We start from the raw sequence: 22773 nt of genomic DNA on the forward strand, positions 1-22773 counted from the left end.
CTTCCCCCCTCTCCCCCTCTCCCTCCTGCAGAGCATCGAGTAGCAGCAATGTGGACAGCTTGCTGCGACTGCGAGGGCGCCTCCTCCTGGACCATGAGGCACTCTCCTGCTTGCTGGTGCTGCTCTTTGTAGACGAGCCAAAGCTGAACACCAGCCGCTTGCACCGAGTCCTGCGGAACCTGTGCTACCACACGCAGACGCGCAACTGGGTCATCAAGAGCCTCCTGTCCATCCTGCAGCGCAGCAGCGAGAGCGAACTGTGCATTGAGACCCCCAAGCATCCTGAGGAGAAAGGCAAGAAGGCCACCAAACCGGGCTCCGGTATGCCGTCTACTGCCGCAGCCACCCACGAGCACCGGCCGCTGGACCTGCTCCACAAGATGGAAGCCAAGACCACCAGCCAGCTCTCCTGGCTCTCCGTCTCCATGGATGCCGCCCTGGGCTGCCGCACCAACATCTTCCAGATCCAGCGGTCCGGAGGGCGCAAGCACTCGGAGAAACATGTGGGCTGTGGCTCCACCGTCCACATCCACCCCCAGGCTGCTCCCGTGGTCTGTCGGCACGTCCTGGACACCCTCATCCAGCTTGCTAAGGTGAGCCCTGCTCCAGGCATCCCAGGGCAGGGACAGCACAGGGTTAGATAGAGCAAAGCTCCCTCTACACTGTCTTCCCAGTCTGGACATAAACCAACAGGGACGGCCTAGCGGTTCTAACAATAAAAAAAGGGCCTCACTGAAGGCTGTGAATCTCCATGCATGTTGTATTCAAACCCAAGCGATGGATTGATCATACAAAGAGCAGTGAATAAATACAATCTGATCTGACAGAGGCAGAACAGCAACATTTTACAAAAACACTTCGATCAGTACTTGGATGGGAAGGGCTGGGAGGAATATGGGCCAAATGCGGGCAGTTGGGCACGATGATCAGCATGGACCAGTTTGGGCCGAAGGGCCTGCTTCCATGCTGTGTTACTCTGACTCTATGACTAACAATGTGGATTGAGATGATTATGGTAGGTTACAGGACATTTTGGAAGGGCAGCATACTGGGAAAATGTGCAGGGGCTGTTCTGCTGGTTAATGCTGGCATTCGGGGGTAGCGGGGGTGTGGCATAGTGGTCATGTCGTTGGACTGGTCATCAAGAGCTCCAAGTTACTGTGCTGAAATTTGAGTTCATTGAAAAGCTCCCATAATGGCAGCTGTGTAAGCCGTGTTGGTTCACCTGTCTGGTTCACTCTTGCCCTCCTTTTAGGAAAGGAAGTCTACTGTCCTCACCTGGTCTGGCCTATATATGACTCATCCACACCCACAGCCATGTGGCTGATACTGAACTGCCTTCTGGGTAATCAGAGATGGCCAGTAAATGCTGGGCCCAGCCAGCGACGTCCATGTCCTGTGAACAAATTTAAAATAACCATAGAGAGGAATGGCCCGGGTTTGAGAAACCAGGATGTAGAATTACATGAGATTAGATTACATTACAGTGTGGAAACAGGCCCTTCGGCCCAACAAGTCCACACCGACCTGCCGAAGCGCAACCCACCCATACCCCTACATTTACCTCTTACCTAACACTACGGGCAATTTAGCATGGCCAATTCACCTGACCTGCACATCTTTGGACTGTGGGAGGAAACCGGAGCACCCGGAGGAAACCCACGCAGACACGGGGAGAATGTGGCTTGGACAGAGATGACAAACAGGCATGTAGCCCCTGAGCATGAACTGCACGCTAAAATCCAATACAAAGGAGGAAATAATCATTATAATCCTGGGGGGATTGTAACTTGCAGTGAGATCAGAAATGATCTGATGGGCAAAGGTAGCGCAGATGAGTTCATAGACTTTTTTTATTGTGGTAATTTCTTAGAACAGCAACTCGCAGGAAAAAGCTTTTCATTGCTGCTACCGAGGGCACCATCATAATTAGAGTGTGATTGAATTTAATACTCTGTTTGAGGGAGAGAGGAGTGAGTCCGAGGTTAGTGTTTGAAACTTGAATGAGGGCGATTGTGAGGGTGTGAACTGGCGAATTAGATTAAAGGATAGAGATGCAGCAATAGATGCTTAAGTTCAAAGTTTGGGAGAAGATTTGTAGCTCGGGTGCTCGTTGTTGTGGTTCTGTTCGCCGAGCTGGGAATTTGTGTTGCAGACGTTTCGTCCCCTGTCTAGGTGACATCCTCAGTGCTTGGGAGCCTCCTGTGAAGCGCTTCTGTGATGTTTCCTCCGGCCTTTATAGTATGTACCTGCCGCTTCCGGTTGTCAGTTCCAGCTTAAGGGGTTATTTCAGTAATTTCCAACAAGAGAGAGGCTGAGAGAACCCACTGCTCATCTGAGCAAGCTTAAGATATATCAGACTTAAAGAAAGAAAACATAATTGCGCAAAGAATGCGGGCAGATCAGAATATCACCAAAGAAAAGCAAGGAATGGCGAAACAAATTAACGGGGGCAAAACTGAGAAAAAGCTCGCTAGAAATATAAAGACAGATAGTAAGAGTTTCTCTAGATATTTAACAAAGCATCAGTGGAGCCCCTCAAATTTGTGGAAACAGAACCCTTGAATTTTTTTGAAGGCAGAGGTGGGCAGTTCTCTGTTACCGAGCAAATAAATTGTCCTCTGGGAAAGAGTCATAGAGATGTACAGCACGGAAACAGACCCTTCGGTCCAACCCGTTCATGCCGACCAGACATCCCAACCCAATCTAGTCCCACCTGCCAGCACCCGGCCCATATCCCTCCAAACCTTTCCTATTCATATACCCATCCAGATGCCTCTTTTAACTTTGCACGTGTACTAGCCTTCATCACTTCCTCTGGCAGCTCATTCCATACACGTATCGTCCTCTGTGTGAAAAAGTTGCCCCTTAGGTCCCTTTTAAACTTTCCCCTCTCACCCTAAACCTATGCCCTCTAGTTCTGGAGTTGCCCACCCAGGGAAAAGATTTTGTCTATTCATTCTATCCATGCCCTTCATGATTTTCTGCACCTCTATAAGGTCACCCCTCAGTCTCTGACGCTCCAGGGAAAACAGCCCCAGCCTCTCCCTATAGCTCAAACCCTCTAACCCTGGCAAAATCCTTGTCAATCTTTTCTGAACCCTTTCAAGTTTCACAAGATCTTTCCGATAGGAAGGAGACCAGAATTGCAAGCAGTATTCCAACAGTGGCCTAACCAATGTCCTGTACAGCCATAACATGACCTCTTAACTCGTGTACTGTGATCAATAAAGCATGCCAAACGCCACCTTCACTACCTGCGACTCCACTTTCAAGGAGCTATGAACCTGCACTCCAAGGTCTCTTTGTTCAGCAACACTCCCTTAGGACCTTACTATTAAGTGTATAAGTGCTGCAAAGATTTGCTTTCCCAAAATGCAGCACCTTGCATTTATCTGAATTAAACTCCATCTGCCATTTCTTAGGAAAGGATGAAAAATAGTGGACCCAGCATGATCCTTGTGGCACTCCACTGGTCACAGGCCTCCAGTCTGAAAAACAACTCTCCACCACCACCCTCTGTCTTCTGCCTTTGAGCCAGTTCTTTCCAAATGGCTAGTTCTCCCTGTATTCCATGAGATCTAACCTTGCTCAACAGTCTCCCATAAGAAACCTTGTCGAACGCCTTACTGAAGTCCATATAGATCACATCTACCACTCTACCCTCATCAGTCCTCTTTGTTACTTTTTCAAAAAGCTCAAGTTTGTGAGACATGATTTCCCACGACAAAGCCATGTTGACTATCCCTAATCAGGCCTTTCCAAATACATGTACATCCTGTCCCTCCGGATTTCCTCCAACAAATTGCCCACCACCAATGTCAGGCACACTGGTCCATAGTTCCTTGGCTTGTTCTTACCACCTTTCTTAAATAATGGCACCACATCAGCCAATCTCCAGTCTCTGGCACCTCACCGGTGACTATCGATGATACAAATATCTCAGCACGGGGCCCAGCAATCACTTCTCTTGCTTCCCACAGAGTTTGAGGGTACACCTGATCAGGTCCTGGAGATTTATCCACCTTTATGCCTTTGAAGACATCGGGCACTTTCTACCCTGTAATATGGACCTTTTCCAAGATGTCACCATCTAATTCCCCACATTCTATATCTTCCATGTCCTTCTCCACAGTAAACACTGATGCAAAATACTCGTTTAGTATCTTCCCCCTTCTCCTCCGGCTTTGCTGATCTTTGAGGGGTCCTATTCGTTCCCTAGTTACCCTTTTGTCCTTAACCCTTTGGATTCTCCTTAACCGTATTTGCCAAAGCTTTCTCCATGTCCCCATTTTTGCCCTCCTGATTTCCCTCTTAGGTATACTCTTCCTGCCTTTATACTCGATCATTCGATCTCTCCTGTCTATACCTGGCTTGTGCTTCCTTCTTTTTCTTAACCAAAGCCTCAATTTCTCTAGTCATCCAGCATTCCTTACACCTACCAGCCTTTCCTTTCACCCTGACAGGAACATACTGTCTCTGGACTCTGGTTATCTCATTCCTGAAGGCTTCCCATTTTCCAGCCGTCCCTTTACCTGCCATTTTGCTCCTTCTGACCTACAGACTCAGAAAATAACACTGTCTTATTGCTCTACTCCAGTTTAACTTAATGCTTCTGGCTTATATTTTTAAAGTTTAATCAAGAGACAGATCCCAATAAAAACATATAATCAAGAAAGAACCCACTCTACTCACTATTGTAGACTTACAGCATGGCTATACTTAAAATTATTCACTATCCGTTACTGTGCTGTGACCTTTCCCAAACTGGTTCCTCCAAGATCAGTTGTGAATTTCACTGTTTTCCTCCGATGTCACGCTCCTATGTCCTGCGATACATGAATTCAAACAGCAAAGGCAGTAACTGTGCAGATACACTGCTGTGTCAGTTAGCAGTGTGGGTTTCCTTCTCTCTCTCTCCCTTACAGACCCATGTGCTCACTGCCTTACTCTGTCTCCCTTTCAAAAGTGCCATTGTTTTGACTTTTTTTTCCCCTCCAAAGTTCCAAAACAATTGCACAGCATATAACACAGTAATTGCTGTTCCTGGAATTTGAGAAAATTCCTTCCAAACACCTAAAATACCTCAAAAAGGAGCAGCTACTACAGCTACACATTTTTCCTATCCTGTATGGAGAGGACTATCGAGAAATCAGATCACCTGTGGGTGGATGGGATAGGTTTGGAGGGGCCGAGTAGCCTATTCCTTTTCTTGAACCCTCCTCAGATTGATGACAGGAGTGGGGAACAAGTGGAAGAGTAGTTTAATCAGCTCTGTAAATCAGTAGTGACCCTGTACTTTGTTTGCAGGTCTTCCCGAGCCATTTCACGCAGCAGAGGACCAAGGAGGCAAGCACTGAAACCGATAAGGAGAAACTGAACAAGCAGTCGGCCAACAGCCCATGCCTTGGTCAGCCGGCAGGTGGAGGGGGTGGGGGGGGAGGAGGTGGGCCCAGCCAGGGCATCTCCACAGACTTCTGGGACTTGCTGGTCAAGCTGGACAATATGAACGTCAGCCGGAAAGGCAAGACCTCGGTCAAGGCCACTCCGTTGTCCAACAACGAGGGGGAGAACAGCCAGTGCAGCCTGGAGTCATCGCCCCTAGGCCAGCTGATGAACATGCTCTCTCACCCGGTTATCCGACGTAGCTCGCTGCTGACGGAAAAGCTCCTGCGGCTCCTCTCGCTCATTTCCATCGCGCTGCCCGACAAGGCAACAGAGGTAGTGATTAACCACAGCGGCCCCACTGAAGTGACCCTGGTTGGCTCCGTCACCTGTAAGTGCTCCCAGCTGCATGGACGTGACTCTGTCTCAGTGACATGCTCCCTCTATCCCTCTGCATGCCCACACATCATGTAGGACAGGGCTAGATTCAGAATAATGTGTCCTGTGCACTGTCTCCATTAAACACTCCCAGGGTAGGGACAGCATGGGGTTAGATACAGGGTAAAGCTCTCTCTACACTGCCCCCATCAAACACTCCCAGGGACAGGGACAGCATGGGGTTAGATACAGGGTAAAGTTCTCTCTTCACTGTCCCCCATCAAACCCTCCCAGGGACAGGGGGTTAGATACAGAGTAAAGCTCTCTCTACACTGTCCCCCCATCAAACACTCCCAGGACAGGGACAGCATGGGGTTACTTACAGAGTAAAGCTTTCTCTACACTGTCCCCCATCAAACACTATCAGGGACAGCATGGGGTTACTTAGAGTAAAACTCCCTCTACACTGTCCCCCATCAAACACTATCAGGGACAGCACGGGGTTAGATACAGAGAAAAGCTCCCTCTACACTGTCCCCCCATCAAACACTCCCAGGGCAGGGACAGCACGGGGTTAGATACAGAGTAAAGCTCTCTCTACACTGTCCCCGCATCAAACACTGTCAGGGATCGGGACAGCATGGGGTTAGATACAGAGTAAAGCTCCCTCTACACTGTCCCCCATCAAACACTATCAGGGACAGCATGGGGTTAGATACAGAGTAAAGCTCTCTCTACACTGTCCCCCCCATCAAACACTCCCAGGGACAAGACAGCATGGGGTTAGATACAGAGTTAGGTACAGGGTAAAGCTCTCTCTACACTGTCCCCCCATCAAATACTCCCAGGACAGGGACAGCACGGGGTTAGATACAGAGTAAAGCTCTTTCTACACTGTCCCCCCATCAAACACTGTCAGGGATCGGGACAGCATGGGGTTAGATACAGAGTAAAGCTCACTCTACACTGTCCCCCCCATCAAACACTCCCAGGACAGGGACAGCACAGGGTTAGATACAGAGTAAAGCTCTCTCTACACTGTCCCCCCCATCACACACTGTCAGGGATCGGGACAGCATGGGGTTAGATACAGAGTAAAGCTGTCTACTCCTTGAAACTGAGAGTGAACTTCCTCTGTTGTTACAAACTGCAAGCACAGATACCACTACTCTTTTTTAAATTGGGAGTAAAGTTTCCTCAACGCTGTTCCCATCAAACGCTCCAAGGTCAGTTGAGGTTCTGACTACATTGATGTTAAATATCTGTATCATTGACCTGTTGGTGAACTTAAAACAGAGTTGTGAGCTGGGCTAACAGCTGTTCTTTACAACTCAAAAGTGCTGAATCAGAGTACAGTGTTTCATTGATATTTACAGCTGGAAGAGACTTGAGCTGCTTTTAACTTGCCCCTGACTTGTCCCATCTGTGCTCCTGATCTGGCACTCACTGCTGGCATTGGCAGCAATAGGAATGGTCAATGTTCACCACAGCACAAGTAGGGCAAGTACACTCCCGTAACGTATCCCCGTCGGTCCGTCGAATGTAACCTGCTGTCCCATTTCTCACCAGCTCCTCCAAAAACAGCCAAGTCTCCGGCTAAAGCCACGCCAGAAGGAGCTGCCAGTGCCAACGAAAGCAAGATCCAGAACTCTGGTTTGACGGAGAAACAGTTGCAGCTTTCCGTGGAGGTAACGTAAGACATTGGCTGCCTTTTGGTGTGTTTCCATCCCTTGCGCGTGGAGCCTCTCCCATCTCTTCTCGCTCCATCCCACCTGGTGACACCAGCTTCCTCTTGGTCCTAACTTCAGCAAAGGACCATCACTGACGCCAAGCCTCTGGGTGTCTCTGATCCCAGAGTGGTTTGATTTTTCCTGTGTCTAGATTATCCAGTCAGGAATGGCACTCTCCAAACCACATCCCTTTTTCTTGGAGGCACGTTGGAGAATTGTATTCTCTGGCTCGCTCCTTGTATGTTTATTGAAGGGTTGTTGCAATTGGGTGACTGGGGCCATTGAGGTTTTTAGCTTGGCTTTCCCATGACTGCTCCCACCCTGAGTACACATGGGGTGCCTCACTGCAGCTCTTTGAGAGAGCATCTGAGAGTTAATCCTATTGCTGTGAGTCTGGTTCCTGTGTAAGCCAGGCTGGATAAGGATGGCCTTCCCTGCATGAACACAGTAGTCTTATGGCCTCGGTGAGCAAGGCTTGCTTTTTTATTCTGGGTTGAATTTGAATCGACTGAGGGTTTATAGTCACGATTCGTCTGAGCCGTGACTTACAGCTTCATCTTAGGTATACAGGTACCTCACAGTACAGAGCAGAAAACAGAATGGGCAGCACAGGGTTTAAAAAGGTCAACATGACACTCCTCCTGACTCAACAAGTAGGAAAACACAAGCACTCAACAAATCAACGCCACAATCTGTAATTGCTGAGCCACACATGGGGTTGTACTCCTCACAAGGGCTCGACCTCACCCCCACCCCCGGGCTGCCCTGCTCTAGTGTTTCTTCCCCCCCTCCCCGGGTTGCCTGCTCTGGTCACCCTCGCCCCCTGGGCCTCCTGCTCTCATCAGACTCACAGCAATGAGGTTGGCTATTAACTGCCCTATGGGCAATAAATACTGGGCCCACATTCCCTGGATGAGTTAAACACTAACCAGCTACTTGGGTAGTTACAGAGCCAAGTGATACCCACAGTCTGGAGAAGAATTAATTTATTAGAAGTGTAACCACTACATTTCCCCAAATGGGGAGGTTAGGTGCTTTCAGTGACAGCTGCTCCCTCGCTGTTACTGGACTTCTGAACTGACCTTTCAAATGTTTAAATTTAATGTTGACCTGCTCTCTGCACCTCCTCTGCAGCTGTAACACTGTATTCCTCACTCTGTTCTATTACCCTAACACACTTTGTATGGTATGATCTGCCAGCACTGCATGCGATACAAACCTTTTCGCTGTACCTAGGTACATGACAAGAGTGAATGACATCCAGCGTGGGGCTGGCATTTCCTGACTCCTGTGATAACCTTCTCCGTCTCTTGTGTTGTGACAGGTGCTGACCTCCCACTCGTGTTCAGAAGAAGGCCTTGAAGATGCAGCGAACATCCTGTTGCAGCTGTCCAGGGGCGAGCCAGGAACCAGGGACACTGTCCTGAAACTGCTGCTCAGTGGAGCCCGCCAACTGGGATACACGCTCTGCCAGCAGATAGGTACCAACTCTCCTCCCTTCTCACCACTGTACTGTCTCTCTCTGTTCCCTGTGTCTGCACATCCTCGCCCCCTCGCCCCTCTCTTCCCCACTCATTCACACAAGGTGCTGCCTCCTCGATATTTCTCAGCCTGTGTGAGACTTGGTGACTCCTCCCCTCCCCTCTCCATTATAATGACCTTTCAAACCCTGTGCTCATAGTCATAGAGATGCACAGCATGGAAACCCGTCCATGTCGTCCAGATATCCCAGCCCAATCTAGTCCCAACTGCCAGCACCCGGCCCATATCCCTCCAAACCCTTCCTATTCATATACCCATCTAAATGCCTTTTAAATGTTGCAATTGTGCCAGCCTCCCCCACTTCCTCTGGCAGCTTATTCCATACACGCACCACCCTCTGGGTGAAAAGGTTGCCCCTTAGGTCTCTTTTATATCTTTCCCCTCTCACCCTAAACCTATGCCCTCTAATTCTGGACTCTCCCACCCCAGGGAAAAGACTTTGTCTATTTACCCTATCCATGCCCCTCATGATCTCTATAAGGTCACCCCTCAGCCTCCGACAGTCTAGGGAAAATAGCCCCAGCCTGTTCAACCTCTCCCTACAGCTCAAATCCTCCAACCCTGGCAACATCCTTGTAAATTTTTTCTGAACCCTTTCCGTTAGGAAGGAGGCCATTCATCCTTTGCACCTCCTTGCAAGTTCATGTCCTTGTTCATCATTTACCACTTGTGTGTGGACTCTGGACCTGTTGAAAAGTCGCTGTTTCCCTTGTGGTTGAATTCCCCTGCGTTCTATTACTACCTTGACAAAACCCTGTCTACAGTGGACACCTCTGTGATGGTTGTAGTAGCCATTAAACGATCTGAGTGCAGGAGACCACTCAGCCAGTGATAAATCACCGGTGATCCGCTAGTTGAGTTTCAGGCTTCCCGGTGGACACATTAAAATGAAAAACCGAAAGAGCTGCGGGTGCTGGGAGTCAGAAACCAAAACAGAAATTGTTGGGATAAGCTCAGCAGGTCTGGTAGCATCTGTGAAGAGAAATTGATGGTAGCTCTGATTTCTCTCCTCAGACTCTGCTGGGCTTTCCCAGCAGTTTCAGTTTCACAGTGAAGATCCTGCCCGAGTGTCTGCATTTCCGCATCTCCCTTGGATTTTTTTTTGCAGAATTGAGCAGTGAAAGACCCGCTCAGCCTATCCCATTTCCTGTAAATTTCTCCCTCTACTCGCGTGTCCCCACCTCTCTCACTTTTTCCGGCCCCCTCCTGGCATTTTGAGTTGCTTCTGCTGCCGCCCTTCCAGACCATTGAGCCTGTGTTCTCTTTCCCCACCCCCCCCGGGGGGGTCTGTCAGGTACCTTACTGGCCGAGCTGCGGGAGTATAACCTGGAGCAGCAGCGGAGAGCGCACTCAGAGGGCCCATCTCCCGATGGGACACCAGACGACCACCCGCACCTGACCAAGCTGAAAGGGAAGATGCAGAGCCGGTAAGAACAGTCGCCGCGGGAGCAGGAAGCAGCTTTCTCTTTCTTGGCTGCACGGGGCCTGCAGTGGGCAGGAAGCCCATGCTGTTTGCAAGCCCCCGACCCCGGCTAACAGTGGCCTGTCTGTCTGCAGAGCGTACCTGCTATTTTGTTCTTAAAACAACGGCTAAAATAGGAGGGGCAGTTTAAGTTACAGTAGTCAGCCTTGTTGAAATCCACGCTGTCAATCCATTTTTGTGGTCAGGCAGCACAGAGGCTCAGTGGTTTGCACTGCTGCCTCACTGAACCAGGGACCCGGGTTCAATTCCAGCCTCGGGCAGCCGTCTGTATGGAGTTTGCACATTCTCCAATTTAGTACAGCCAATCCACTCTAACCTGCACATCCCTGGGCACTATGGGGACAATTTAGCACGGCCAATCCACCCTAACCTGCACATCCCTGGGCACTACGGGATAATTGAGCACGGCCAATCCCACCCTAACCTGCACATCCCTGGGCACTACGGGATAATTGAGCACGGCCAATCCCACCCTAACCTGCACATCCCTGGGCACTATGGGACAATTTAGCACGGCCAATCCACCCTAACCTGCACATCCCTGGGCACTACGGGATAATTGAGCACGGCCAATCCACCCTGCTAAATTGACCCATAGTGCCCAGGGATGTGCAGGTTAGGGTGGATTGGCCGTGCTAAATTGTTTCCATAGTGCCCAGGGATGTGCATGTTAGGGTGGATTGGCCGCGCTAAATTGTCCCGTAGTGCCCAGGGGTGTGCAGGTTAGGTTGGATTGGCCGAGCTAAATTGTCCCGTAGTGCCCAGGGATGTGCAGGTTAGGGTGGATTGGCCGTGCTAAATTGTCCCGTAGTGCCCAGGGATGTGCAGGTTAGGGTGGATTGGCTGTGCTAAATTGTTCCGTAGTGTCCAGGGATGTGCAGGTTAGGGTGGATTGGCCGTGCTAAATTGTTCCGTAGTGTCCAGGGATGTGCATGTAAGGGTGGATTGGCCGTGCTAAATTGTCCCCGTAGTGCCCAGGGGTGTGCAGGTTAGGGTGGATTGGCCGTGCTAAATTGTCCCGTAGTGCCCAGGGATGTGCAGGTTAGGGTGGATTGGCTGTGCTAAATTGTTCCGTAGTGTCCAGGGATGTGCAGGTTAGGGTGGATTGGCCGTGCTAAATTGTTCCGTAGTGTCCAGGGATGTGCATGTAAGGGTGGATTGGCCGTGCTAAATTGTCCGGTTGTGCCCAGGGGTGTGCAGGCTAAGTGGATGCGGACTGGGAAATACAGAGTTCCAGTGATAGTGTCGGTGAGTGGGTCTGGGTGGGATGCTCTTTGGAGGGTCAGTGTGGACTTGATGGTCTGAATGGCCTGTTTCCGGGCCGTGTAGGGATTCTGTGATTCTCTGAGGGATGAATGTTGGCTGTGACGATGGATCTGTTGCCATGAATTAGGGTGATGATTGAGATGGTGTGTCAGGTTTGGTGTCTTCACTGACCCGTTCCCGCCCGATACTTCGAAGATTGTGGGTTCGTGTCCGGGGACAGTGTGGGCTGCGAGCCTTTTCTGCTCTGTACTTGAGTGGAGCGTGCACAGAGGGCTTTTGGAAATGTCGGCTGAAGTTTTCTCTCGTCCCCTCCAGGTTCGACACCGCGGAGAACGTGGTCATCGTGGCATCTCACAAGCGCCCGCTCGGTGGCCGGGAGCTCCAGTTGCCTTCCATGTCAATGTTGACGTCCAAGACCTCCACGCAGAAGTTCTTCCTCCGCATCCTGCAGGTCATCATCCAGCTTCGGGACGCCACCCGGCGCGCAAACAAGAAAGCCAAGGAGACGGGACGGCTAGGTACGAGTGAATACAGTGGTGGGGTAGGGAGGCACCGTGGTCTGGCACAAACATCAACCGCCCCCCCACCCCCGCCCCCCCCCCGCGGAGTCTGTGATTGTGTCTGTGTATCTGAGTCACCCGCTGGACATGGCCACGCACTCCTCCCTCAGAACCCGGGACCCCCAGTGGTGTCCTTGGACCTTCTGGAGAACGCGGCTTGCTTAAGAGTGCCACCCTCTGCCCAGTGAGTTTTGGATTCCCGTGCAGTCTTCGAGATGTGCTGTCAGATTTAATTCTCCTTGTTTTTTGTTCCCCTCATTTTTCTCATCGCTCCCGATCAGAGCGGTGGCGGTGTTTAGTCACGTTGTAACTCGCTGCAGCGCTTTGCAGTGGAATAGTCAGGGGTGATGACCCACCCGTGGCATTGCTCCTGATCAGAGTGGTGACGGGGTTCAATCATGTCGTAACTTGCTCTAGTGCTTTGCAGTGAAATGGCTGGGTGCGCTGTTTCTTTGGGGCAGAGGCGCCATGGGTGTGGAGAAATGAAATTGACCTGTCTCTTTCCCCCCTCCCTCCGTCCGTCCGTCTGTCTGTCTGTCTCCTTGTTTCTCAGGAAACTCGACAATGGGTTCGGCAAGCAGCATCCAGGCAGCTGTGCGGCAGCTGGAGGCTGAGGCTGACGCCATCATACAAATGGTACGTGAGGGCCAACAAGCCAGAAGACAGCAGCAAACAGCCATGGTTAGCATGATGCCTGCGCCGCTTGCAGGGCACTTGTGGTTTTAGTTTCTTAGTTTTAACGTTTTCTGTTCCGTTTCTGTCCCGTCGGGCATGCCGTTTTGTTTTGTTTCTGAACAGAGCGCCGCGATTCGAGGTTTTCATTTGTGTTTGCGTTGTGTTCCTCCCATTGCGATCGCTAACCTCGCTTAAGCCCTTCCCTTGACCGGAGTTTGCTGTCTGTATCCTTCAATGCTGCAGAGGGGGCCTGTTTCACTCCTTTCCCCCCCCCCCCCCCCCCGCCTTCTCCAGTTCTCTGCTAATTGAGAAACATGTCTGTAGGCACGCCTTTGGCCTAATAGGGTTTGTGTTGCAATCTGAGAGCACTGACTGTGCAACACAATATATTCCAGTATCCGATATGGAGGGGGGGGGAGATGGACATGTGGGAGTGTGCAGAAAGCAGCGTGTTACGTCCTGAGTGGTACGTGTGGTCATCTCTGCACCGTGCTCTGCTGTTCCCACCAGCTCACGCTTAAACACCCCCCACCGGGTGGGTTGGGGAGGCCACTGTGCTTGCTTGGTTGGCAGCACATGGTCTCAGGATAGGAAATCCAGTGTCACCTCCTTCTGTGCTTCCCCCCCCGCCCACACACACACACACACCCCGCTGCTGTGTGGTACTTGGCTTTCTGTTTGTTGCTCTGCGGAAGCCACTTCTCATTTTGCTTTCCCGACATGGGCGGTCGCTTGTACCTGTGGTTGGGTTTGCAGAGTTCCTGATGACTTGTTGAACCATCCTTGGAGTCTTTGCCTTTAACCACTGTGAGCAGCTCTTCCTTTGGGGCCTGAGTGTGGACTGACTGGGTTTAGCATTCAGACTGTGCGGGGGTTATAGTTATTTCAGGAGAGCAATCCTGTCTGGTTAGTGGAGGGCCACTACTAGTGGCTAATAACCCGAACAACAGAAACGTTACGTACCAGTTCCCTGGTAAGCTTTGAAAAGCGTGAGAGCTTGCACCTTTTTCTTTAGGAACTTGTCTCTTAACTCCCGCTTTCATGGGTACTGGGTGTCAATGGCTGGAGGAGACAGTGAGGACTGCAGATGCTGGAGATCAGAACTGAAAATGTGTTGCTGGAAAAGCGCAGCAGGTCAGGCAGCATCCAAGGAGCAGGAGAATCGACGTTTCGGGCATTAGCCCTTCTTCAGGAATACTTGGATGCTGCCTGACCTGCTGAGCTTTTCTAGCAACACATTTTCAGCTCTGTCACTGGCTGGGCCAGCATTCGTTGCCCCTGGAGAAGGTAGTGGTGAGCTGTTACCTTGACCCTCAGTCCTGAGAGCAATAACGTTGATAAACCGAGGCCTGGTCTGCCTCCAGCCAGGTGAACATAAGATGAGATGGGCTGGAATAGAGCTGACTGTTCCACTGGATAATATTTACCTCCCCTCCAACATGGTAATGAATAGCTGATCTGGCCCAGTACAGATCATGTGAGTTTGCGTCCTCTCCATCAGTGATTGAGCTTTGAAAGCACTTCATTGAGTTTCTGACTTAGACAGAAATGTGAGCCCCTGACTGTGAGGGACCTGGGCACGTTACTCTTTAACCTGGTGGGTTCTGCACCACAGCTTTACGCTGTTCCTGGGCAAACGGAAGCTGTAAAAGGTGTCTCGGCGGAGTTGTGTTTGCCTGTCAGTACTACAGGTAGGGGACTGATGGTCCAGAGGGGGAGAGGGTACAATGAGTCTATGGACTGTGCAGACTGGTGTAGGGTGGACTGAGGGAGAGACGTTCCCAGGAGCACTCTTTCGGGGTGTCAGAACCGAGCAAAGGAGAGATTGTCCTTGCGATTTATCTCCTCACACCCGGCTTGAGACCAAACTGCCACCAAGTTACACCGCCCTGCCTGAACTGCTCGTTCAAACAGACCCTTCCACACCCGCTGACTTCTTCCGTCACTTCTGCTTACCTTCCTCTCTTTTTTTTTTAAAACAATCCTCTTCCTGCCGGTGAAGTCCGAGGCAAACCCGGCAGAAGGAGCTTCTCGAAGAGATGAGTCTCCCATGGATGTGGACCAGCCATCGCCAGCTGCCCAGGAGTCCCTGTCACTTGGTACGTGCGAACAGGCGGGCCCGTGCGATGTAAGGGGCAGAAATTGCTGCAGGAACTCGAGTCCCACGGTGTCTGTGTAGAGAGAATCTTAACATCCACACAACACCGGGTTGTAGCCTAACAGCTTTATTTCAAACAGCAAGCTTTCATAGCCCCCGCTCCTTCCTCAGACAGCTAGTGAGAGAGAACACGTCGGATGTAGAATTTATAAGTATGACCCTTTGATCTTCTACAACTTATGCCAATGTGTTGAACACACCTTGATGGCTATTGAATCTTTGATCATTTAGAATGGGGATGCGGGTTTTGATTGATTCATGTGTAAATCCCAGAACTACTTTCAAGTCACTGTCCCGGGATATGACCCATAGCTCTTTTACCTAGCAATTCTGCATCCGATGTGTTCTCTCTCACTAGCTGTCTGAGGAAAGAGCAGAGGCTATAAAAGCTTGCTGTTTCAAATAAACCTGTTGGACTATAACCCAGTGTCGTGTGATTCTTGACTTTGTTCACCCCAGTCCAATCCCGGCATCTACACGTCATGTGTAGGGGGAGAGAGAGAAAGCAGCGTTAAAGTTTCAGTTCCAGTGACTCTTGCTTAGAACTGGGAGAGCCCAGGCAGTTAAGCCACAGAAAAGCTGATGACTGGGACAGTGAGTGGGAGTAAATGAGTTGTCTGTGCTGATAGCAGCCTATGTCGTTGGCAGGGCCTGGGGTGTGAGGGTAGGTAAAGGATATGGAAGATGGTGTTCAGGCCCTAAAATTGAACTCTGCATAGTCCTCAAGGCAGCAGGGTGGACAGTAAGATGCTGTTCTTCCAGCTTGCATTGAGCCTAGCTGGAGCACTGCAGCAAGTCCGAGACTGCGATTGTGGTGCAGAAAGCACACCTCTTTATCCCCCCCCCCCACACCCCTCGTAACGTACCTTCCCCGAACAAATTACACCCGAGCAGTCACCCGTGACTGGCAAATGTCTCATCGCTTCTCTGCAGGTTCTGACGGAAGCCAAGCAAGCGAGAAGGAGAAGGAAGAGGAGAAGCTGCCTGAGTTGCCGCTGTTGAGTGAGCAGCTGAGCCTGGACGAGTTGTGGGACATGTTGGGAGAGTGCCTGAAGGAACTGGAGGAGTCACACGACCAGCACGCAGTCCTCGGTGAGGCAGCATTACAAAACAGCAGTTGGCTTGCTTGTGTTTCCGCACAGCTTCCTCTTGTTTTGACACTTGTCTGTCTCTCTCTCTCTCTTTCTGTCGCTCGCTCCTGCAGTGCTGCAGCCTGCAGTCGAGGCCTTCTTCCTGGTCCATGCAACGGAGAGGGAGAGCAAGCCGCCCGTGAGGGACACGAGGGAGAGCCAGCTGGCGCACATCAAGGATGAGGCACCACCTCTCTCTCCAGCCCCCGTCACCCCAGCCACCCCATCCTCCCTGGACCCCTTCTTCTCCCGTGAGCCTTCCTCCATGCACATCTCCTCGAACCTGCCTCCGGACACACAGAAATTCCTGCGCTTCGCAGGTAGGTGAAAGGTTGGGGCTGGGGACAATGAAACAAGAGGCTGGCCCTATAGGATTCGGATCAACCTCTGAGGATTGTTTAAAGATGCTTAACTGAATGTCTGTCTGCTGGCCAGTCTGTCTGGGAATGTTTGATGGGGACAGCTAGACTGAGCTTTATTTTCCGTTTAAAAGAGCAGAGAGAAGTTTACTCTGTCTCTAATATCCTGGGAATGTTTTGTGGGGGTGGGGAAACAGTGTAGAAGGAGCTTTACTCTGTATCTAACCCCGTGCTGTCCCTGTCCCTGGGAGTATTTGATGAGGGGGACAGGGTAGAGAGAGCTTTACTCTGTATCTAACCCCGTCCTGTCCCTGTCCCTGGGAGTGTTTGATGGGGGGGACAGTGTAGAGGCAGCTTTACTCTGTAGCTAACCCTGTGCTGTCTCTGTCCCTGGGAGTGTTTGATGGGGGGACAGTGTAGAGGAAGCTTTACTCTGTATCTAACCCCGTGCTGTCCCTGTCCCTGGGAGTGTTTGATGAGGGGACAGTGTAGAGGGAGCTTTACTCTGTATCTAACCCCGTGCTGTCCCTGTCCCTGGCAGGGTTTGATGGGGGACAGTGTAGAGAGAGCTTTACTTTCAGTTTGAAAGATTACAAAGAGCTAAACTCCCATGCTATACAGGATGCATGGAGATGAAATGTCAATTTAAATACGTCACATTTTAAAAGTAGCTCCGCAGATTTGGTTTGTACAAGAAGCTGTGAGCTGCTTGAGCGATCTGTGATTCTAAATTCTTTCCGTTTCTCAGAAACCCATCGAACTGTGCTGAACCAGATCCTGCGGCAGTCAACTACGCACTTGGCCGACGGTCCCTTTGCTGTCCTTGTGGATTACATTCGCATCCTGGACTTTGACGTCAAACGCAAGTAAGTTGCTGTGAAGACACCGGCTCTGTGGCTGTACTCTGGTGTCACCTGTGCACTGTATTTGGTGGATAGGTCTGTCGGGGGAGGTGGGGAAGAACTCCTGCATTGTCGAGTCATACATCACCAAAACAGAGCCTTCGGTCCAACCTCCCAAACTACACCAGTCCCACCTGCCTGCTCCTGGCCCAGCTCCCTCCAAACTTTTCCCAATCATCTACCAATCCAAATATCTTTTAAACATTGTAACTGTACCTACATCCACCACTTTCTCAGGAAATCATTCTACACATGAGCCAACTTTGTTGTAAAAACAAATTGTCCCTCTTGCCCTGTTTAAATCTCTCTCTCCTCTCATCTTAAATTGTCCCCCTTAGTCTTGAAATTCCCATCTTGAAAACACACACCATTAACTCTATCTATACCCCTCATTATTTTATAAATGTAAGGTCGCCTCTTAACCTCCTACGTTCCAGTGAAAAAAGTCCCAGCCTCTCTAGTCTTTCTATATAATTCAGTCCCTCCATTCCCAGCAACATTGTGATAAGTCTCTTCTGAACCCTCTCCACCTTCAATTTCACTTTTCCTCTGACCCTGATGACTTGGCTAAAGTCCTCAGTCCCTGTCGACTTGGAGTGCCCACAGACCCTGTTTCAGGAGCACTGTCTTTTCTTTTAAATCCCTTGATGTGAGCACTTGTGGCATCTCTATCTACATTGCCTCTGCAATAGGACAGTTAAAAATCTCAGTGTGGGTCAGAGTGGGCATATAGATCAGGACATTGGCTTTCCTTCTCGTCCAGATATTAGCTAGTCGGTATTTTCAAACCACAATCTGAGAGTGTAGCAATTTTGTTATTTTCATTCAGATTGATTTATATATTTCTTAACGTGTGCTCCACTGCCTAAAGCCGAATTTTAACACTCGATTTCAGAGTTAGACTGTGGCCGCAGCTATGGCCTGGAACTGACCCGTACTTCGAAATGACATCTGTTCCCCCACCCACGTGCTGGGAAACTCTGACCGGCTGAGACATCGTCTGGGAGTAGGGTCAAGAATGGGAGTCAGAGTCATACAGCACAGAAACAGACTCCCTGGTTGAACTCGTCTGTGTTAACCAGTGTCACCATTTGCTGTCACTTGGCCCATATCTCTCCAAACCCTTCCTATTCATATACCCACCCAAATGCCTTTTAAATGCTGTAATTGAGCCAGCCTCCTCCACTTCCTCTGGCAGCTCGTTCCATACACGCACCACCTTCTGTGTGAAAAGGTTACCCCTTAGTCCTTTTTAAATCTTCCCCTCTCACCTTCAACCTAAGTCCTTTCATTGTCGACAGTCCAACCATGCACGCGCGCATGCACCCCTTTATACACATCCAAATCATTTCTATCAGTGACAAACAACAGTGGACCCAGCACACCACTGGTCACAGCCTCCAGTCCGTGAAACAGCCCTCCATCACCATCGTCAGTCTTCTACCTTCAAGTCAAATTTGTATCCAATTGGCCAGCGCTCCCAGATCCCACAAGACCTAACCTTATTAACCGATCTACCATGCGGAACCTTATCGAATGCCTTGCTGCAATCCATATAAACAACGCCTGTTGCTCTGCCTTCATCAGTCGTCTTACTCGTTTCTTCAAAAAGTTAAAAATACAAAATTTCCCACACAGTCTACCCCAAATTAGTCCTCGTCTTTCCACGTACATGTCCATCCTGTCCCTCAGAGTTCCCTCCTCCAACTTGCCCACCACTGATGTCAGGTTCACCGGACTATAGTTCCCTGGCTTTTCCTTGCCACCTTTCTTAAGTAATGGCACCAGATTAGCCAGCCTCCAGTCTTCCAGCACCTCACCTGTAGCTAGCGATGATAGGGGCCCCATCAGTCACCTTCCTCGCTTCCCACAAAGTTCTGGGATTTACCTGACTGGGAGTTGGGATCCGGTATCCAGGCCCTATCATATATCCTCATGGATATCCCCCTGGCCTAGCAGTGACCTTTTATCACTGAGCTGCTGACGTACCTGCTCTGCTTCCTTTGCGCAGGTACTTTCGTCAAGAGTTGGAGCGGTTGGACGAAGGAATCCGAAAGGAGGACTTGGCAGTGCACGTGAGGAGGGACCACGTCTTTGAGGATTCGTACCGGGAGCTCCACAGGAAGTCCCCTGAAGAGATGAAGAACCGGCTGTAAGCGACTATCTGTCTCAAACCTCTTCTCTTGAAAAGCTGAGGCGACCCTGATAAATAGAGGCCTTGGGTAGTTTGGTATCACCCTCTGCTCCTTGTTTCCAACCCCGGGTGGATACTGTGCACCATCTGCTTTCCTGAGCTACCTTGAACGGTCTGTGGTGCTGCTGGCACTGTTCCCCAGTGGTCCACAGTTTCCGTACTTTCTGGTGCAGCTGAATCTCAGCCTCCGCTTGCCACTTGGTGAGAATTTCCCAGGGTAGGAGAGACTTCCGGGGCTGAGGAATCCCAAGTGGGAGGCAGAACGAAACCTGAGTGGGGTGTCTGTTTATCCAATACAGGGGATTGGGCCTCCCAATCAGAGAGTGAGATTGAAGTGGCACTCGATGGATGATTCACCTTTGTCAGTTGAGCAATGTTTTCGTTGCGCGCTGTATCACTTTCTTGACCTGAATGTGTGTGATTTTCTCTGTACTTGTCTTGCCTTTCCGTCCTCTGGAATGTAGGTGTGTTGGCCCCAAACCCGTAAGCTGCTTAGTGTTTTTGTGAGGTGCAGAGTGGTGTGGGACAGTCAAATCCACACAGCCCTCCAGCTCTGAATCTCAATGGTTTCGCTCTCCTGCAGGTACATTGTGTTCGAAGGGGAGGAGGGGCAGGATGCTGGCGGCCTACTGCGGGAATGGTACATGATTATCTCGAGGGAAATGTTCAACCCCATGTACGCACTGTTCAGGACATCGCCAGGTGACCGCGTCACATACACCATCAACCCGTCGTCGCACTGTAACCCCAACCACCTCAGCTACTTCAAGTTTGTGGGCCGCATCGTGGCGAAGGCAGTCTATGACAACCGCCTCCTGGAGTGCTACTTCACCCGGTCCTTCTACAAACACATCCTTGGCAAATCAGTCAGGTACGCTCACTGGGGTTCACTCCCGCAAGAGGGAGGTCAGTCTGTGGACAGGCGGGCAGCAGAAACTGGAGAAACTCAGCAGGTCTGGCAGCACCTGCAGCGAAACAGGGACTGAGTTAACATCTCGAGTCCAGTGACCGGGGGTGGGACAGAGGGGGTGGGTGCCCAGAGTGAAAGACAAAGGGAGCGCTTGTGATGAGAAAGGAGTGACTGTGCTGTAAAATAGGTGTTAATGACGGGTGGCTAATAGTGGAAAATAGACAGGGTGAGTGCTGATTGAATCAAAATGCAGGCCAGAGGTCATGCCCTGAAGTAGTGCTGTCAAAAGTTAGATACTGTTCCTCTGCCTTGTGTTGGACTTCACTAGAGTACTGCGAAGTAGCCCAGGACCAAAGTGTTAGCATGTTAGCAAGACTGTATTGAAATGATTAGTGCCTGGAGAGGCCACGTAATTCCTCCCAACACAGCGCAAGTATCTGCCAAGCTGTCATCGAAGCTGCATTTAGGGAAGGAGGGCAAGGTCAGAGGAGGCTAGTGTTGCACAGTTTGCAATTGCATGGAAAGGTGCCATGGGGGGTGGGGTGGAGTGGTGTTGGTGAGGAATAACAGGAACACTGCAGTGGCCTGGAGAGAGCAGTCCCTACACAATGCTGACCCGGGAGGGGGAAGAGGTCTCCGTTTGTGGTATCCTGCTGAAGATTGCAGAAATGTTGGAGGATGAGTCTTTCACTGATGAGGTGGAAAGTGACGATAATGGGAGTCCTATCATTCTGGGATGGAGAGAAAGGAAATGAGGGCAGAAGTGCAGGAGCTGGGTCAGACATGGCTGAGTGCCCTGTGTAACTTGGAGAGTCCTTGATTGAGAAATGAGGAGGATATTTCAGAAGCCCCCATGGAGGTCGGTGCCGCCATGCTTTCTGTAAGAATGCTTCCATTCTCCCAGTTTCTCCATCTCTTGTCGTTTCTGTTCAAATGTAGTTATGGAAACCGAGGAGACCAGGAAGGGGAGGGTAAAGTCTGATGGTGGACCCGGTGAAAGTTGAGACAAGGATGGAAGTCAGAGTCAAAATCTTGGCATTTTTCCAATTCTGGATGAGAGCAGGAAGCAACGGCAATTACATCGTTGAAGTACTGGGGAGGGAACCCAAGTAGACTGGAACACAGAATGTTCCACATACTCAGTAAATACATAACTGGGACCTGTATATGGTTAACCATAGCTACCACTTCCATTTGGAGAAAATGGACCAATGAATGTGTACCTATTAACAAGTTGCTTAAGGGTAACTATTCAACATGCAGCACCTCCAACAGTCTGGCACTCCCTCAGTACTGGGTTTGGGCCTGGAGTCGACTATTGAGTCTTTGGGGTGGGGTGAGGTGGCTCCCCACCAGGGCACCATTGAATGTAACGTGGAGTGATTCAGGGGTTGTCTGGTATTCATCCGATCCTCCTGCCGCTGCTGGCCCCAAGGTGGCGTGTTGCTGCCCGTAGGTGGAAGAGCTTGTTAGATTGCAGTGAGTGTACCCTGAGCAGTTTGGAGCACGACAGAGTTATTAGGCACAGTGACACATTCCTGTCCTGCAGACTGATGCCTGTGAGGAACGCAGGAGAGCCCTGAATGTTTTGTGACTGTGTGTTTTTGGTCATCACGGACAACCCAGAGTGGTCACAGGTTAAAGGCTGAAGCTGTGCCAGGCATGTCCTGCAGAATGAGGGGAGTGGCTGAGGACAGAGCTGTCCAAAACCAGGCTTCTGGGCACATGCTGCATCTGAGGGGACAGGCTCACTAGCTCAGGACGGGCATGAAGCAGCACTTCACGGAGAGCCGAGCTTTGTAAACTCTTGCTTCTTGTCGCAGGTACACAGACATGGAAAGTGAAGATTACCATTTTTACCAAGGGCTGGTCTACCTGCTGGAGAATGATGTTTCTACTCTGGGCTACGAACTCACCTTCAGTACAGAGGTACGGACAGACAGCACATTTCCCCAAGCAGTCTGATGCAGGACAGAAATCGCGCCCTTCACCCCTCTTACCATCTCCTCTTCAGTCTAACTGCTCTCTTCCCCCTCATTCCCCACTCCCTTTTAATATCCCACTCTCCCCCTCACTCCCTTTAATATCCCACCCAGTCTAA

General features: G+C 50.5%; 1 protein-coding gene across 13 annotated transcripts in view; it reads left to right on the top strand.

Moving 5' to 3' along the window:
- Window positions 1-22773, top strand: part of huwe1 (HECT, UBA and WWE domain containing E3 ubiquitin protein ligase 1) — a 218386-nt gene that overhangs the window by 186101 nt on the left and 9512 nt on the right. For 10 of the 13 annotated variants that reach the window (XM_043680060.1, XM_043680067.1, XM_043680064.1 and 7 more), the window contains 14 exons: window positions 32-593; window positions 5311-5776; window positions 7333-7451; window positions 8818-8974; window positions 10330-10462; window positions 12100-12302; window positions 12898-13025; window positions 15022-15118; window positions 16111-16269; window positions 16382-16627; window positions 17415-17532; window positions 19580-19720; window positions 20346-20633; window positions 22496-22601. In XM_043680060.1, coding sequence (XP_043535995.1) covers window positions 32-593; window positions 5311-5776; window positions 7333-7451; window positions 8818-8974; window positions 10330-10462; window positions 12100-12302; window positions 12898-13025; window positions 15022-15118; window positions 16111-16269; window positions 16382-16627; window positions 17415-17532; window positions 19580-19720; window positions 20346-20633; window positions 22496-22601 — 2923 coding nt within the window. The remainder of the gene's footprint in view (window positions 1-31; window positions 594-5310; window positions 5777-7332; window positions 7452-8817; window positions 8975-10329; window positions 10463-12099; window positions 12303-12897; window positions 13026-15021; window positions 15119-16110; window positions 16270-16381; window positions 16628-17414; window positions 17533-19579; window positions 19721-20345; window positions 20634-22495; window positions 22602-22773) is intronic. The other 3 variants (XM_043680065.1, XM_043680069.1, XM_043680068.1) reach the window with 2 other exon arrangements.

Source organism: Chiloscyllium plagiosum, chromosome 39 (assembly GCF_004010195.1).
Source record: "Chiloscyllium plagiosum isolate BGI_BamShark_2017 chromosome 39, ASM401019v2, whole genome shotgun sequence".
NCBI lineage: Eukaryota > Metazoa > Chordata > Chondrichthyes > Orectolobiformes > Hemiscylliidae > Chiloscyllium > Chiloscyllium plagiosum.